Genomic DNA, 16,725 nt, shown 5'->3' with positions numbered 1-16,725 from the left:
ACCACCATGAATATTGGAGTGATATTCAGAATGCACCAAAGCCAGCCACTTGCTTTATTTCTTATTTCCCTACCTTCCCTCCACCCTGCCCTCGTGAGAGACACCTGTCACATTTGGTTGGTGGGCAGAGGATCCTTTCCCCAGTTTTCTTTGTCCACAGGTTAAATGAGTTTAGTGACCTCCTTTCTGCCTTCAGCAGACATCTGTCCACATCTCCATCTCATCTGGTTTGGCCATCCTCCCCACTTGGCAGGCTGGAGGCAGGAAAGGTCCAGGGGCAGAAACAGCAGGGGTTGCAGGTGCTTTGGCTGAGTGCGTTGCCGATGTCCGGGCACTGTCTCCCCGTTCCATGTCTGACTCTCCTTGGCAGGGGTGGCTGCGGGCTGATCACTCGGAATATCTTCAAACACAGACGCGAAAGGACATGGAAGCCATATTTTGTTTTGGTATTCCTAGTCAAACCTCTCCAGCGATTGTTATGGCATGGCTTAGGTACTCAGAAACAGTGATGTATTTATGTATTTATTTTGCACCGCTGAGCTATCCCCTTGGTAGCGAAGATAGAAAATGGGATTTTGCTTCAGCTGATTCCCTACATTGGCTCTTTGTGAGTTGTGCAGATCTGTTCAGCACCTGAGTGAGAACTGTGTGCACGTTTGCCTGCCAGTGGAGAGTCACCTTTGGGAGAGCATGAAAGTCAATTTTCCCCATGATCATAGATGAGGTAGCATTCCCAGTGCTATAATGCTGACTTCTCCCTGGCAGGGAGCTTCAAGAGAGTCTGGCTGGCTGGTTGTCAAAAAATTACATCATATTGGAGTAAACTGCTTTTAAATCAAACATCCATTATTCATGCATATTAACTGCTTTATGTCCTCCCGTTTTTTAATTCCACACCCTTCCCCTCCAGCATACTGGCTCTTCTTTGTAGATTTACCCTTCTCTCACCCCTCCATTCCCATTTCACCCCCCTCTGCAGTCGATCTTCCAAATCTTAGCTCATCAGTAAATTTATTATCAAACTAATATTATCAAACCAATATAACCAGGGAAAACTGCACTCTCCATTTACCACTGTAAAATATAGACCTTTGCTGTCATGAACCGACTTGGCCATTGCTAACGTAGTGTGAATGTTGAGAGACAGGCTGTTAGCATGGCCCAATGTTGGGCTGAGTCTAGGAAGACCTGGGCTCAAATCCCCACTCAGCCATAAAGCTCAGTGGCTGACATTGGGTCAGTCACTGTCTGTAGCCCTGGCTTTCTTCATGAGGCTGCTTTGAGGTTAAAATAATGTACAGGTGAAGGAGCCCTATACATTACTTTAAGCTCCTCAGAAGAGAGGTGAGATAGAAACAAAACTGAATAATGTGAGTAACCATGGACTCTTAGTTTCTCATATTTCTGGCCAGACAGAGGTCATAGACCAGGGCCCTGAACCAAAGGACTGAACTCCTTGTCCTCAGAAGTAGAGACTCCACAGTTAAAGGTTCAGGAAGAGGACTTGGTAACAGAAAGACATCATGAGGCTTCCGGCCTCCTCGATCCCAGCTCCCCAAAATGATGATTGGGGCTGGTTTCTTTTCACCCAGAGATTTGCATTACCTTTCTCAGACTCTGAGAACTTCTGCCACTAGATTTTTTGCTTCACCTCAGCCAAAGGTTGCTAAAACAGGCCAGCCCCTTTTCGGAAAACAGATCTCGGTCAGTGTGGCGGTGAGGCCAACCAGCCTGAAGGAAGCCCAACTCCTGTTTCAGGCTCGGTCTTGATCTGTTGCTTGTTGGGACAACATACCAACAACTCTGTATTTGCATCTGGCTTTTGGAGCCTTTCCGTGCCACCGATTTATTCTTGGCTTGCCTCCTGGTGGAACCCCAGCTAGCCAGCCCCCTGCTAAGGATTGAACCCACAGAAGAACCCTGAAACCCAGACTGTAGCAAGGCATGATGGCAGGAAGCTCCATTACAACTGAGAGATTGCAGCACAGCGAGCTTTCTGCTCTGCTGGTAGGCCATCATCCACATCCTAGGCTAAAAAACCTATTTTTATTTTATTTTATTTATTTACAATATTTTTATCCCATCCTACTCGATCCATTGTCCCAGGACGGCTTACAATCACGGCTTACAACCTATGTGCAATCCAAAGCTGACCACCAGCCACAGATTTGATTCTCCTGTCTACTGGTTTATTTCAGCCCAGTTCAAGTGGCCAACTTTGATCTTGGATGATCTCAGCTGGGAGCATCTACTCCCAGGCATATACCCCACACACACACACACACACACACACACACCTACCTACATCTGAGATCCTGCGCTGGGACTCCTTTAGTAAGGGCTAATGATGTGGCACTAACATGGCTTCCCACTCTCACGGGGCTGTCAGTGCTGGTGCTGTGACAGGTGTGGATGCGGCCCATGGGTCCTGATCCTCCCATGATTTACGGATCTAGACACCCAGGTTGCATTGCTGCGGAAAAGGTGCCCCCAAATAGTTCTGTGCACTGTCTGGAAGACAGCGTGCTGATGGGCTTGTTTGCCCCCTAAGTGGAAGTCCCTCTCCCCCGTTTTGCCCCTCTCCACCCGTCTGCCAAAGGCCAAAGGCCACAGTGCGCCCAGTGTTCACTGTGAGAAGGTGGCATTAGACTAATGCATTGCCTGAACAAAAGAGAAAGCAGGGGGCATGAATAATTGATCCTGCTCTCCTGTAGCAACCAGAGAAAATGAAGTCCCATTTGCTCAGCCTTATTAAAAGAGCGAGCGAGGGGGTGAGGCGGTAAAGGTCGTTAAGGGACTTGTAACATGGAAAGAATCGCCTGCGAAATGGAGGCTGTGTTCCCCCCACACGCACTGCTAATCTCTGAGGTCTTTAACTCACCGTCACCACGAAGGCCGTCTTAAGGCGTTTTGGGGGCTTGTTGAATTATTCAGCGTCCAGGGAGAACTCCTGGGCCCAGCAACACTGGATCTCTGGATGTTGCAGAGCAGATACTGGGAGACTGCTTTGTTTGACGTGGTACGTTTGGCAGAGGTGGTTGCTTGCAAAGTGCCCCAGTCTAAAGCATCTCAGCTCACCTGCCTTTTCCTTAATCCTTGAGCTGCGTTGCTGCTGTCCCTCAGCACGCGAGGCTTACCGTGAACTGATGACCCGAGGTCTGTTGCCCACCAAAGGGACATGGGCACAGTAAGAGTGACCCCAGGGCAGCTGAGGCGCTTACCTACGTACATGCCCCTCAGTACTCTTGGCTCTTGCCCAGTGCATTTAGCTGTTTGCACCAAGTCAGCTCAGAGGGCTCTTTGGGGTGCCTTTTTAGTGGCGGAGCAAAGCCTCTACTTGCAGGCCAAATCCCACCCTTTGGGGTTCTGCCAGAGTGCCCTTCCCTTCTGTTGTGCAGTCCCCTTGCCCTTCTAAAAGATAAAAATGATTCTGAGGCTCAGGTCCTGGATGCTAGAGGGTCTCTTGGGCAGGACACAAAGTGGCACTGCAGTGAGAACAAAAGCAGGAATTGACTGCCAAGGAGGGAGCATTGAGTGGAACGAAAACAAACATCTGGAAGAACAGTCCTCATGATGGGAGTTAGAAACATAGAAACCGAGCCAGTCAGAAGGGGCCTCCCAGGCCATCTAGTCCGACCCCCCCGGCTCCAGCCGGCTCCGCTCACGACATGCCCACCATGTGCACGTCCAGCCTATCTTTGAACACCCGCACCGATGGCGCCTCAACCACCTCCCATTCTCCCGTGGAGTTCCCGTTCCACTGGGTCACAGGTTCCCCTCATCTGCTGCAGTGGCCCTGCCCAAATGCAGGTTTCTCAAGAACTAGGATCAGGGCTGCTGGGGGAAATAGGCAGCAGGGCTGATGCAGCACAAAGGCAGTTCTTAGAGGTTCACCCATGGATCCTCCCTCTGGCCTTTCCTTCAGGCCTCTTTTGGCCAGTCCAATTCTACTCTGATTCAGTGGCCTGCCTTCTAGTCAAAAGACACAGAACTTCAGGCCTGGAGTTTCCCCAGATCGTCCCTCCTCCATTTGGTGATTCCTGGATCTTTTTGTGCAGTTCCCCCTCCCCTGCACATTCTAAAAGGTCAAAACCACTCTCGCTTTGCTATTTGCAGTGAGAGTTTCTCATCAAATGCGCGACCTTATTTGGACCCTTTCTCCTTCTGCCCTGCTCATTGTGGGAATATCTTCTGCAGAACTTTCCCCAAATGGTCTTTGGCTCTCAGGCTCAGAAATCCTCCCAAACAGGCACCCCCCTGTCCATTTCTGCCACATGTTCTTTCCTCCCTGCCGTTGACTTGTCCTTGCCACTTAAAAACAGCAGAGAGCACTTGTCCTCTCCCTGAAAGCAGGTATCTTACACAGATAAGAGTTTTGCCACTGTGAGTGAGACTTAAAAAAAAAGACAGGGTTGAGGAGGCAGGGCCTGCCAAAGGAAAAAATTGTGGAATCTCAGCAACGGGGTCCCAGCAGCAGTCGCACTCTGGCGGCGGCTGTCGCTTGACCGTGTGCATTTTCATGGCCTTTCTTCCAGGTTCTTCTCTACAGCTTGGAAACGGGACAGTGTGTGGCACAGCTGGGCAGCTCCCTGGGCAGCTTCACCTGCATCAATCTCCAGGACAGCCCTCCTTCCATGCTGGTGGCCGGAAATAAAGACAGGCGGTATGTCCGAACAAAGGCGGTGTCCCAGTTTGTGTCTTGGGAGTTGTGCCTCCACAGCAGTTCCTGGGTTGGCTCACCCAGAAGTGGCTTTGGAGGCTCTGAATGGAATGTATGAAGACTTTGGGAGCCAGAGTTTTAGGTAATGGTTAGATGGCGCAAGATGTCTTGCTTTAAAAAGGGAAGGTTCCCTCTTCCCCTCCTAGTTTAGCCATTTGGTGGGCAGCCTGGCAAGGCCTTTTGGAACCCCTTCCTTCCCACAGACACTCTCAAAATGAGTTTGGCATTTAAAACCTCACTCCCCGAAACGGAAGGAGAAAAATAACCTAAGGGAGAAATTACTCAGGCCAAAAGAGTCCCCTCTGCCAGAAAGTGAGAAGAATGTATGTTGGGACACAGTAATGTCTCTCAGGTGACAAAAAGAAAAGGCGGGGGGGGGGATTTCATACAAACGGGTTCCAGATTCTGTTTAGCTGATTAGCAGCCTTCCCTTTATCTCCTTGGCTTGGCTGGTCCCATGCGGTTTCCTGCCCCCTCCGCTCGCCCCCCCCTGCTCCGTGTCTGTTGGCAGGCATGGAAGCGCTCGGAGTCATCAGCGTGAAAGGATTAAAGTGCTTTAAAAAAATACCCGTCGCGTCCAGTGTTTAGATTCCCCTACCCCCAGTTTTTGGGGAGTGAGGGGTGTTAATTATTGAAATGGTCCGACGCCTTGTCCCAGAGATGTTGCACAGTGGCAAAAGATTAGTCCGTAATCGCTCCCTGCTCTCACTGACTTCTCCCCTCCGCTTCATGCGCCCAGCCGTCAGGTTGCAGGAGGCAGTTTGGCTAGGTGTAGTCGACACTTCCAAAATTTAAGTCTTGCATCTGCCATGGCAGTTGCTCATGTCGTCGTCATTGTCATCCTCACATTTTAAAAACAGTGCCGTTGTTTTCTTTTTCAGTCAGTGGGCAAAGCAAATGCAACAAAGAGTCAGCAGAGAAAGCACAAGCGAACAAGCGTTTTGCTTTCCTTGTCATTTCACCCAGTCCTTAAATCTGCAAAAAACAAAACCAGAGAAAGCAGTCAAAGCAACCAAGAACTCCGAGTGAAATTTTTCCCTGCCCAGGAAGAGCAGCAGAGCAGGGCAGTGGAATGTGAAGCCATAAAATCCAAGGCTTGGAAGACTTCTGACCCTATAGGCTGTGTAAGGCAAGGGGAAAGACCGGACCTCATGGAATGCACCCTCCAGAAAACAGAGTAGCTGCATGCTTCTTTTTTCCTCCCTTCCCCACCAAGTCATGAAATAACCCTAAGGAGAGCAGTCCTCATGCTCCTTTCTCACGTCTAGCTGGCAGGGATGGCTGAGGCCTGGCCCCAGGCACAGCCTGTGAGAACAAGAAGCGCCGTGCTGGGTCAGAGCAAGGGGCCATCTGATCCACCATTCTGTTCGCCTGGTGGCTGACCAGCCACCCACAAGGAACCCCCAAGCAGGACATGGGTGCGATCACGTCCTCCTGCCCAGGTTCCCAGCAGTTAATGTCGCTAGACAAACCATCTGTGGTACTGGAAATGCCAAGAGCCCTCAGGACTGGTCGCCCTGGACAGCCGGCTCTTCCAGGAATTTGTCCAGTCCCCATTTGAAGCTGTCCAAATGGGTGGCCATCACCACCCCATCTTGAGAAAGGGAAGCCCATTGTTTCAGTATGTGCTTTAATACGGAACCGGACAGGTCTGCACCCAAGAAATCATACTGTCCCAATGCCCCCCCCCCCCCCGGCAGACACACATCTGTGTTAAAAACTCCATGTAAATAGAGAAGTAACAGAGCCAGAATAAGGTCAAGGAAGCCTCTTTCCACCTGCTCTACTAACTTTCTACTGCTAGGATTTATTCCTTAGTAGTATTAAAAGACAACCTCCTGCAGTATTTAACAGTTTGATTCAGTCTTCCACTTCATTTATTTACAGATGCTTGGTAGTCAGTTTTTAGCTAGGTAACCTCTCAAAGTAACACAGCAAAAGAAAATGCAAGCTGGATTTGTGTTAATAATAGATGTATTCCTAAAGATATGCACCAGCCACAAGGTTTGGTTTGGACCCTGGTTTGATGATTTCAAAAACAGACTCTGCTCAGATTGATTCTGAGGCCAATTGATTTGACTTGGATCCGAATCTTGGTCTGGAAATCCAAATCTTCATGCTTCCCACTGAGTATTATTGGAAATCAACAAACCTACTAAGTTTCAAATGAAGTGATACAGTGAACTTTATTCAAAGGCAGCTTTTATAGTACAGAAATTTCCAAAAAACAGATGTCTCCCTCTAGACTTTGCTTGCATAATTGTTAGGAAAATGACATTATAACATGAGGTGGCCCTAGTTAAAAAATGCCTGCAAAATTTCGGAAAGGTAGATGCAGGAGCTAGGGAGTTATAAGGATGAATGAAAACCATTTAAAACATTTTTGTTTTATTTATTCCATTTATATCCTACCTTTCTCGCATTGTGGAACTCAAGGTGGTACATGCAGTCCCCTGGGGTCTCCCCTCCCAGCTCAGGCCAGCCCCACACTTGCTTAGCTTCAGCAGGGTGGATGCCTGATGTGCCTTCAGGCCATACTTGTTTTCTGTTCCACAAAAGTTCAGGAAAATGCAGTAAGAGATGACTGGATTAAGGGTAGCAGAGGCAGAAGGACATGAAGATGCAGCATTTCCCAAGCAAGCACACAGTGCTATACTCTCCCAGGTCCCACAGACTCCACCCAGCCCCTTTTAATGTTCCTTTTTCTGGCAAAGACCGCTGAACACTGAAACCGGTGTAATAAAGCACTTCAGCAGCCTTTCCCTGAAGCTCTGGGACTGAGCCCTGGTAAAACCATTCACTTTGGTTGGGCTGCTGTAATTCACAGACCTGTACACTCTCCTCTCCCTTCCCACTTTCTACTCCCAGGTCTTGTATTATGTGGCTGGCTTAGGAAGAAATGTATAAATTTCCGGAGAGACGTTATATGTGTCTCTCAGGATCCTGAATCTTTGTGGGAGTTCCAGTTCAGACAATTCCAGTTCAGACAATTCTGTCTGAATCAACAGGGAGCTGCTCTGCATTGGGGATTTGCCTAGATCTGATGCCTTCCTTTCCATATTACTCATAAAAATACAAACTTATTTATTTAACTCAAAATGTGTTGACCGTTGTGCTCACAGGTATCAATGCATTGAACATAAAAATGCAAATTCGTCAGAACTACAGCACGATGTTAATTAATCAGCAGTTATTGTGTGTGCCAAACCATACCTGGCTGGATCAGAAGTTCTGCTGAACCTTTATGTATTATTTATTTAAAGCATTAGTATCCTGTCTGACATCCAGAACGGATCTCTAGATGGCTTACAAAAGACAAAAACATAACAGCACTTAAATGAAGCGTAGTCTTCAATATATAAAGATATACAGTAAAAAAAACAAACCACTCCACCATTAAAATATCAGTGATTAAAAGATTTTGGCCCAAATAAACAAAGTGTCAGCACCAGGTGCTCCTGTCCAGGGAGCTGGTTCTCTGGTGCCACCACAGAGAAGGCCCTACCCTGGGTAGCCAATCTTTCAAAGAAGACACCTGGCAGAGGGCTCCAGTAGAAGATCTCAAAGTTCAGGCAGGTTTGGCACCCCCAGAACTTTTGTTGGATTACAGTGCCCATGCTTCCTGGCCATGTGGGCTGGTGCTGATGGGAGTCGAAGTCCAGCAGCATCTCTGTTCTCCTCGCTGCATCAAAGTGTATTTGATGGGAATGCAGGAGAAGCCAAGATGCCCAGCACTTCAAATCCGATCCCCGCCCGCTAAAGTGCAAGACGCGATCGCGGTAATGCGGAACAACAGACGCAGCGTCAGTAGCTGGAACCTGGGAGATGGGGCTTGTAAGCCTTTTCCAAAACAACTCAGAAGTGTGCTTTGTTTTCCCTGGGTACGTGTGCCTGGAAGCCAGGTCCTCGCTAATGAAACCACAAAGACTCAGCCAGGGCTCGGTAAATTGAAGGCTGCCTGATTAACATACGTGGCGCCGGCAGGCAGAGCGCCAGGCTGTGCACTGTCAGAGAGGGGGGGCTTGGAAACGTTTCTGCTTTTGCCCGGTGTGGAGCTCTGTAGAGCCACCCCCTCAGACGGATGCGCTCGCACTCGCTCGCTCTTTGTCAGAGGAAGAGGGAGCTGGGCTTTGTTTACTCCATCTGTGGATGTTCTGACAAGCAGCGCCGAGGTGTTGGGAGCGCCCCAGCCCAAGGAAGCTCCCTGCGCTTGTTCCAACCTGTCAGATGGATTCTGCCCAGTCGGAGTCTTGGTCGTCCTTTTGTTTTAATTGTCAGAATAGAGTTATTCGTGGGCTCCTGCGGAGCAGTTTCATTAGAAAAGGGCATGGCATAGAAGAGGCTTTTTTCTCATTTTTTGGAACGCGCTCCAGATCAGAGCAGGAATCCTGAACTATGAAAGTTTTGGCATGGCAAAGCTCCCCCTTGGGGGGCTGCAATCCGCTTGGGCATTGGAGCGCCAGCAGATCGTCACATCCCAAGATTAGCTTCGATTTCTTTTCCAGCAGCCTCTGCAGTCGTTCCCGTTTGATGCCCCCGGTCGCGTTTTCTTTTTCACGATCTGTTTTAATCGCCAACATTCCGGATTATAAAACTTTTCGCCCTCTCCTCCTGTGCTTATGAGCTTGCATCTCAGACAGAGTCCCCGGTCTCTGGGTTGGCCAAGGGTGCTGCTGGTGCTCACGGTGGATGTGGCTGCCCAGTAGACACGGTCCTACCCTGGCGAGACCTAAGCACACGGCTCAGGTAGGACTGAGCTCCAAAGTACCAGGCCACTTTTTGGAACCAAAATAGAGAAGGCACTGGAGAGCTGGACAATGGTCTCCAGCATGCCAGCTCCCCAGTTAAAAAGAAAATAATTAAGGTCTTTAAAAATTAAAAGAAATTAGAAAGGGAGGGAACCTGGAGGGCTGTAAGAGAAGCATCTGTGGGGACATGGGTACCCACGGGCCTCGTATTGAGTACTCCAGTCTGCATCAACCCTCCTTTCCCAACCTGGTGCTCTCCAGGTGTTATGGAGTTTAGCACCAGCCAGTAATGCCAATGGTCAGGAATGCTGGGAGTGGTCCAAAGGGTCCAGAAGGCTCCAGGTTGCGGGAGGCAGCTCTTGACAAGAGGCTTACAGGTTAGGATCACAAAAGACCAGGAGTCTTTCTCGTGCAACATGCTGTTCCCGTGCTGGCCAACAAGCAGGGTGTGAGTGTGGCAGCAGCCTCCTGGTAAGCACAACACCTCACACTGCCGCGGCCTGGAGCAACAGGCCATCGCGCAGAAGTGGGGCTTCCTCAGGGAGGGCCACATCTTGCTCCCGGCAGTGTATTCGCAGTGCCGGCAGGCTCCTTGACCCACTGAGTGTGATTTCCGCAGACACTCGCTAGGCATCCTCATGGGGCACTCCGCTTTTGACTGCATGCCCTGTATGAAATCACGCATCGATTTCTCATTTTGATAATGCCAACACAACAATCCCAGTGGACTCGGCGATCGGCTTTTTGCAACACAGACGCACTCCGTTGCCAAGCCCAGGAAGTTAAAGGCTTGTGAGTCAGACCCTGAAATGATTGGGTTAGCCTCTGAGAGGGATTAACCACCTGGGCTCATGTTTTAACTCATGCAGTGGCCACGGTTTAGGTGGCTTTGCCAGGGACACCCACGAAGGGAAGATCCAGAGCTTCCGTGTTAAGAGGTAGGATACCACTAACACCAGTTACTTCAGTGCAGTGGTAGGAGTGATGATTGTTGGCTTCATGCTTCCTCCAGGGCTTCTAGGATGTCCGGGAGGCCCTGCTCTTTGGTAAACAGGGTTTTGGACCTTTGGTCTGATGCATGTTCTTCCAACCATGAGAAACGGTTTTATTTTTAAAACTGGCTATAATCCTTAGCCTGTCACTAATGCCCTTGCAGAACAGCTGTAATAAATCAGCTCCTGCCTGATGCAACTCTCCCCAACCCAGCACACCCTTGACGGGTTGGATTTTGGCGCTCATAATCCTCCAGCCAGATGGGGATGATAGAAGTCAGTGTCCAACTCATCTGGAGGGCACCAGATTGTAGAAGATAGGTGAAAATAGGCAGTATACCATAAATAAGGGAAGTGTGCAAACCGGCATTGTGTCTGTGTCTGAGTGTGTGTACTGATAAGAAGAAATACAGGCACTGATTTGGACGTTGATTTGGATGTTGCATTAGACTGGCTGTTGAACAAAAGTTTGCAAGTTTCCAAACAGGAACTCAATGGAAACCATGGTGCCCTAGTGCCCTTGATGGTTGCTTTTGCTGAGTAAGTTTATACATAATCATAGTCTCCCAAATTTTATCAACCCACTCTTGTTCAATTACTAATCCAAATAAGGTTTTTTTCCCCTACACTTCAGTCCTTCAAGTTAGAAACTTGTATTCTCACTTTAAAGTAAGGCTCCTGGTAGCTTGAGTTCTAAGCAACAAACCTCACATGGAGTCCAACAGATTAACTGACTGGCTGTACCCATTTCATTGGCTGTGTTCTGGAATCACGCATTTCAGAAATCATCGCTGCATTAGCTTGCTGCATTCCCTTTCTGTGTAGGAGGTGTCCAGAACGCCTGTAATAACAGTCCTGTTCTCATCTTGTAGGGTCAGGGTGTACGACCTCCGTAGCAGCAAACCTGCCTGCTCCTTCTACGGCCACCAGCTCGGGGTCTCTGCTGTGCAAATGGACGACTGGAAGATTGTCAGTGGAGGAGAGGAGGGGCTCGTTTGTGTGTGGGACCAGCGGATGGGCACCAAACTGTGGGAAATGCACGCCAGGTAAGGAGACCGTTACTCAGCCTATTTCCTGCCACCCGGTTCCTAAATCAAGTTGATAGTGGTTGAGCGACTTAATTGGATCTCTTCCCCCCCACCCCCCTCCCCAGTAACTAAGAATTATTTATTAATTTATTTATTAAAACATTTCTATGCCGCCCCTTGCCGAAGCCTCAGGGCGGCTCACAACACAAAATAAAATACAATAAAGCACAAAAATAACAATATAAAATTAACAATATAAAATAAATAACAATATAAAAGAAGTCGCCCTGGCCAGAATTAAAAATAGAAACAGATTTGTTTTCCATTGTCAATCCCTCTGTCTCTTTCCTTACCCTTCCTTGGTCGTTTCCACTCTGTCCCTTTTTAGATCAGGCCTTGGGAATGAGTCCCTTCGGAAGTCGTGGGCTTTCATTGACCATCAGCACCAACCAGCAGGACCCATGATTAAGAATGTTTCCATTCTCACCCAGCAGCGTCTGGAGGGCAATAAGCTCCATGCCTGCTTTAGATAAGGAGCGCCTTGTTCTCGTAAACCTTTCCAAAGCAGGGGCGGAGCTAATTCGGGTCCACATTCAGTCCTCTGGAGGTCCCAACCCAGCCCTTAAGCATTTCGAGCAGTGTGTCTCCTGGGCACTGACAGCTGCTGGGTGAATTCCTGGCTACTGGGCAACCCCCCCCCCCCCCCCATCCTAAACAGTTGAAATTCCTCCCCTCAGGCTGACTTGCTGGCATCAAGAGCTTTCGGCTTAGCCTCTGCTGGTGTCCATGGGGTCTGGGCTTGGTCCTTTTTGCCGTTACCCTCACCCAGCAGCTTCTCCAGAGTGGAATTCCTGTGCTACGCTCAACGCGCAGCAGCTGGGTCCTCACAGCCGCTCAGCTCGGCATGGACCGCTGTGTCATGCGGATCCAGAGCCTTCCCTACAGGGCGGCTTGTTCATGGGCTGCAAGCCACCCCAGCAACCCGCGGCCTGTTGTTGGGGGTGACCGACCCGGGGAAGGGTGCTGAGGAGCAGCTAGCAAGCCACTGGGCAAGGGAGGCAACGGGGCTTTGTGCTCTTGCCGAGCTCGTCTGGGCTGCTAGCAGCCCCCCAGGAATTCCCAGGTTGTCCCAGAAGGGGTGCCTCCTGCCAGTCGCAAGCCCCTTTGCCTTGCCCCCTCTTTAACCTTCCCGGGAGTGTGACCCCTGCTTTGACAGCTAGCAGAACTGCCTGTCTGTTGGGCACCCTGGGGGCTGTTTGGTCACCCACCCACTCACCCACCCACCCACTCACTGGGGCTTGTTGAAGGCAGGCTAGTGCAACATACGAATATCAGGCCGGCCAAGCCGAAGGGTATTCATGCCACTTCCTGCATTCAGAAGGTGTTGGATCAGTGGGTCGAAGCATGTTTTGCAGGCAGAAAGTCTCCAGCACTTCCAGGTAAAGGGATCAGGTCATCCCTAGGGCCTCAAGGCATGGCTGGAAATACAGCTCCTCTCTGGAACGCTGGAGCTGCCAGCTGCTCCGGACAGTAGAAGGTGGGCCAGCCAAGCTTGCTTCGATGCAAGGCGGCGCCTTTTGTCGGGGCAAGAGCTGTAGTGCAGCAGTCCCTGGCTGGGAAAGACCATACTGGGCCCCATGGCCCCAGTGATTTCCAAGGCCATTCCTTGGAGGAAGGGTGGCAAGTCAGTGGCTTGCATACCGAGGTCCTGGATTCAGTTTCTGGCAGTCTTGGAGGAGCTGAAGACCAAGTTCTGGAGGGCCACCAGTCACCACCCTTGGCCCTGACCATTGCAGCCTTCTGGATTGCCTGGTGGGGTTGGCCTCTGGGGCCCCTGTCTCGCTGTGGTTCTGGCCCCCTCTGTCAGGTCAGGCCAGGTCCAAACAGGTGTTGGGAAGAGCCCTGCCTGTCAGCGGGGACAGTACCAAGCGGGCCAGTGCCCTGACTTGGTATAAAGCAACCGTTTGCACAGTCTTCCACGATTATAGACCAACGACTCGCCTTTAGTTGAATCAGGCACTTGCAGACTTCGAACTTTTCAGACCAGGGACCCCCTTTAGCTAGCTCAAAACATGTTTGCAGCCCACTTCTTAATTTTTGACCACACTGTTTGTAAGACGGTAGTCCTGTTGTGGGGTCTGAAGTGTAGTCGTGGGTCCTGGCTGCTCGCTGAAAGCCAGCGCTAGAACTGCAGTGTGAGATACCTGCAGGGGCCCAGGCCGGGAGTGGGCAGTGTAAATGAAGCTCTATTTGCTTGTGCAGCCAAGAAGCTCCCAAGTCCAGTGCTGTTTCAGCCGGACGCCACTTGGTGGTGCTAAAAGCAGTCTTTCCGGCTTAGCTAGGATTCCCTCTCTCCCTCTTTCCCCAGTGCGGCAAGTTACAAATCTAACCAGACTCCTGTAACTGAAAAGGACGAAGAAGCACGTAGATTCTCTCAAGCTTTAATTGGTCAGAAGGAATAAAAGATCCCAGTGGTTTCGGTTTCAGGTATCTCAAGTAACACAGGATGTAAGATAGAATAGCATGGGCCACCCTAGGCTGCTGGCCGTGGTGGCAAACAGGCGCTCCCAGCACCACCTGCGGACCCGAGCTGGCAGAAGAGGTCATAATCGCAGCCGTGCAGGGCCCCGAAGACCCGCCGCCAGGTAACGCAGAAAGCGGCAGAGTTCTGGGGGCGGCTTGGTGGGCCTCCAGGCAGTTCGTCTTCTGCTCCCCTGACCGTTCTCCATTCCATGTGCCGGTTAGGCCTGGTAGGGATCGTGGCCCTGTAGAGGTTTTGCCTACGAGTTGCCCATCCTTGAACTGCAGCATCAGAAGCAGCCAAAAGCTCAAAGCAAATACTGCGTACTCCTCTTAACGTGCACTTGGGAATCCAGGGATTTGTGGGTGGTTTTTGTGTAGATTTGTGCCAGCTTGCTGTACAATTAAAACTGCGGATCTTTCATGAGGGTTTCCCTCCCCTCCCGTCCCCTTCTCTTCTCTCACAAGGGAGTACTTTAAAAAGTAAAGAGCTTGTGCATGAGCATCCAGTGGCCAGAGCATACGTGGCCCCTGCGATTGCCGCTGTGTCCTCTTCACCCCACACATTTCCTCTAGATGGTGATTTTGGGCCACCTGGATTGAGTGCCAGGGATGTGGAGCAAAGCCGGCTGGGGGGCTGACTGGAATCGGCATGCGTCCGCGCCCCGTCTCCTTCCTTCCCTCCCCGCCAGCACGCCGCCTCCTACCTGCCGAGGCCCAGTTGCCAGCTGTGGGAGCACTTGGCAGGTTTCTTTCCGCACTGGCCCCGAGGCTTCCAGGCAGAGGCTGAGTCTTTGGAGTCCCAGCTCCAGCTTCACAGAAACTTGAAACCGGGGCTCCAAAAAGTCCTCGGGTCTCCCAGAGGATCGCATGCTTGAACACTGCAGATATAACTGTTAAGATTTAAAAAGCCAAAAACCAACCAACCACAGAACTCATGCTTCCTTTTGCAGGCACCCAGTCCGCCACATCTGGTTCAATTCCCACAGCCTCATCACCGCCAATATTCCCGATGAAAAAGTACCCCGAGGGGCCAGCATCATGGATGATGACTTGACGGCTCATCGAAGGTGAGGAACAACCTTGATCCGTCATTTTATTAGGCAGAAATGGGGGAAAGAGTCTGGGATGCAGAGAGGTGTGTGGGATGGGGGAGAGAATTCGGCTTCTGTCCGTGTGTCCAGACAGCATGTGGCAGAAGCTCCCAGCTTCAGTTTCATGACTTTGGACATCCTAGGGAGCAGTGCCTGAGAGAGAAGACTGTACCAGGCTGGGTAGACTGGTGCTTTTCCTGTATATAAGGCAGCCTCGTATGGTTGGGAGAGGGAATCAGCTAAAACTCACTTGGCTGATGTCAAAACTAGCGAGGTTTCCAAAAGTTGTGATGGCCTGGTTTGGAAGTTAAATTCATTTGGTTTGTAAATACCCAGCCAGTTCTGAACCATGACTAGGAAACTTTGCCTGTCCCTTGTCCGAAACCGACTTCGGGAAAGCTGCATGTTGACTCGGGTACCTCTATTTGGTACAGTCCCAGAGCTGTCTGGGCTATGCTGGGCGCATCACTGCAAGCACCAGGGCTTGGGAGCCTCCGAAGCTGCCTTGCGCCCACTAAGACGCTTGTGATCCCAGCAGTGCCAGCACTGACTGGCAGTGGCTGTCCAGGGCTTGGGCAGGGGCCATTCCAGCCCTGCTTGGGGGTGCCATGATCGAACGGGAGGCCTTTGCATGCAAAGCATCCATGCCAGTGTTGCCCTTACTCATTCAGTGCGATGAGCTCTAAGTTGCAGCTTCTGTCTGAATGTGTGTCTTCATCTTTGTTTTCAACAGAGTGTGTGTGTGTGTGTGTGGGGGGGTGTAATGGCTGAGGCCGTGTCTGGCTTCCTTCAGGCTGCAGGGATTCAAAATCAAGCGCATATTTTGTCAATTCTTCTCTCCCCACAACACTCTGGTCAGGAACCGAGGAATCATCTATGCCTACGAGTTCTCGGTGGACCAGCTGACCGCCGAGAGCGTCCTCCCAATTTGCCGCTCCTCTTACAACGAAGTGACTGGCTACAACTACAACATTGGCCTGGCGGTCCCCTACGACAACCTCTAGCCAGGTGGGGAGCCAGCGGTGGCTGGTTGACGCCAACGGATGTGGACTGGCAAGGACCCGCGTCACACTGCCTGGCAGCAGCAAGGGGCTGCAGTGGAGAGGAGGAAAGGCCGAGCTGCTCACCCGGAGCCATCCCTTGCGTGCATCCCGATGCAGCAAGACGGAGGCGGCGAGGGAAAAGGAGGCAGCGGAATGAGCCGGGAAGAGTCCCAGTGCTCTGCAGAGCCCCCGTGTGGCACAGCAGCATCGGCGAAGAGAGGCTGCACCCAGGCAGCCGTGGTACAGAGGTGGCACAGCAGCCTTGGAAGGGCGCTGCCCTGCCAGCACCCCGCGTGGGCAGGGAAGCCAGATGTGGCCGAGAGAAGCAGCTCAAGTTAGTGAGGAGGGAGAGACGGCTGCGGCAGAGCTGCAGGGGTGGAAAATTGGGTGAACGAGGGAACTCTTGGAAGGTGCGGGAAGATCGTACATGAAACTGCACCAGAAATTTGGTAATTAAAGTCTCCAGAGGGGGAGGGAACGCCTCATGGGAAAGACACTCTTTCCTGGGAGGGGAGGGGAGAGCGGGTACAGGGATACCCTTATTCTGTGGTCTTCAGCAACTTCAAAGGAGTGAGGTGAG

The 16,725-nt window shown here is 51.0% G+C and overlaps 1 protein-coding gene across 1 annotated transcript in view; it reads left to right on the top strand.

The window, feature by feature from the left end:
* The window catches only part of FBXW8 (F-box and WD repeat domain containing 8), a 79,555-nt gene extending 62,857 nt beyond the window's left edge, over positions 1-16,698 (top strand). The window contains exons 10-13 of the mRNA XM_044448878.1: positions 4,536-4,663; positions 11,333-11,506; positions 14,962-15,078; positions 15,962-16,698. Of these exons, the coding sequence (XP_044304813.1) occupies positions 4,536-4,663; positions 11,333-11,506; positions 14,962-15,078; positions 15,962-16,106 (564 nt within the window). The 3' untranslated portion in view covers positions 16,107-16,698. The remainder of the gene's footprint in view (positions 1-4,535; positions 4,664-11,332; positions 11,507-14,961; positions 15,079-15,961) is intronic.
* The last annotated feature ends 27 nt before the right edge of the window (positions 16,699-16,725 follow it).

Source organism: Varanus komodoensis, unplaced genomic scaffold, assembly GCF_004798865.1.
Source record: "Varanus komodoensis strain SLA01 unplaced genomic scaffold, ASM479886v1 scaffold56, whole genome shotgun sequence".
Lineage (NCBI taxonomy): Eukaryota > Metazoa > Chordata > Lepidosauria > Squamata > Varanidae > Varanus > Varanus komodoensis.
This window is presented reverse-complemented; position numbering and strand designations above follow the sequence as displayed.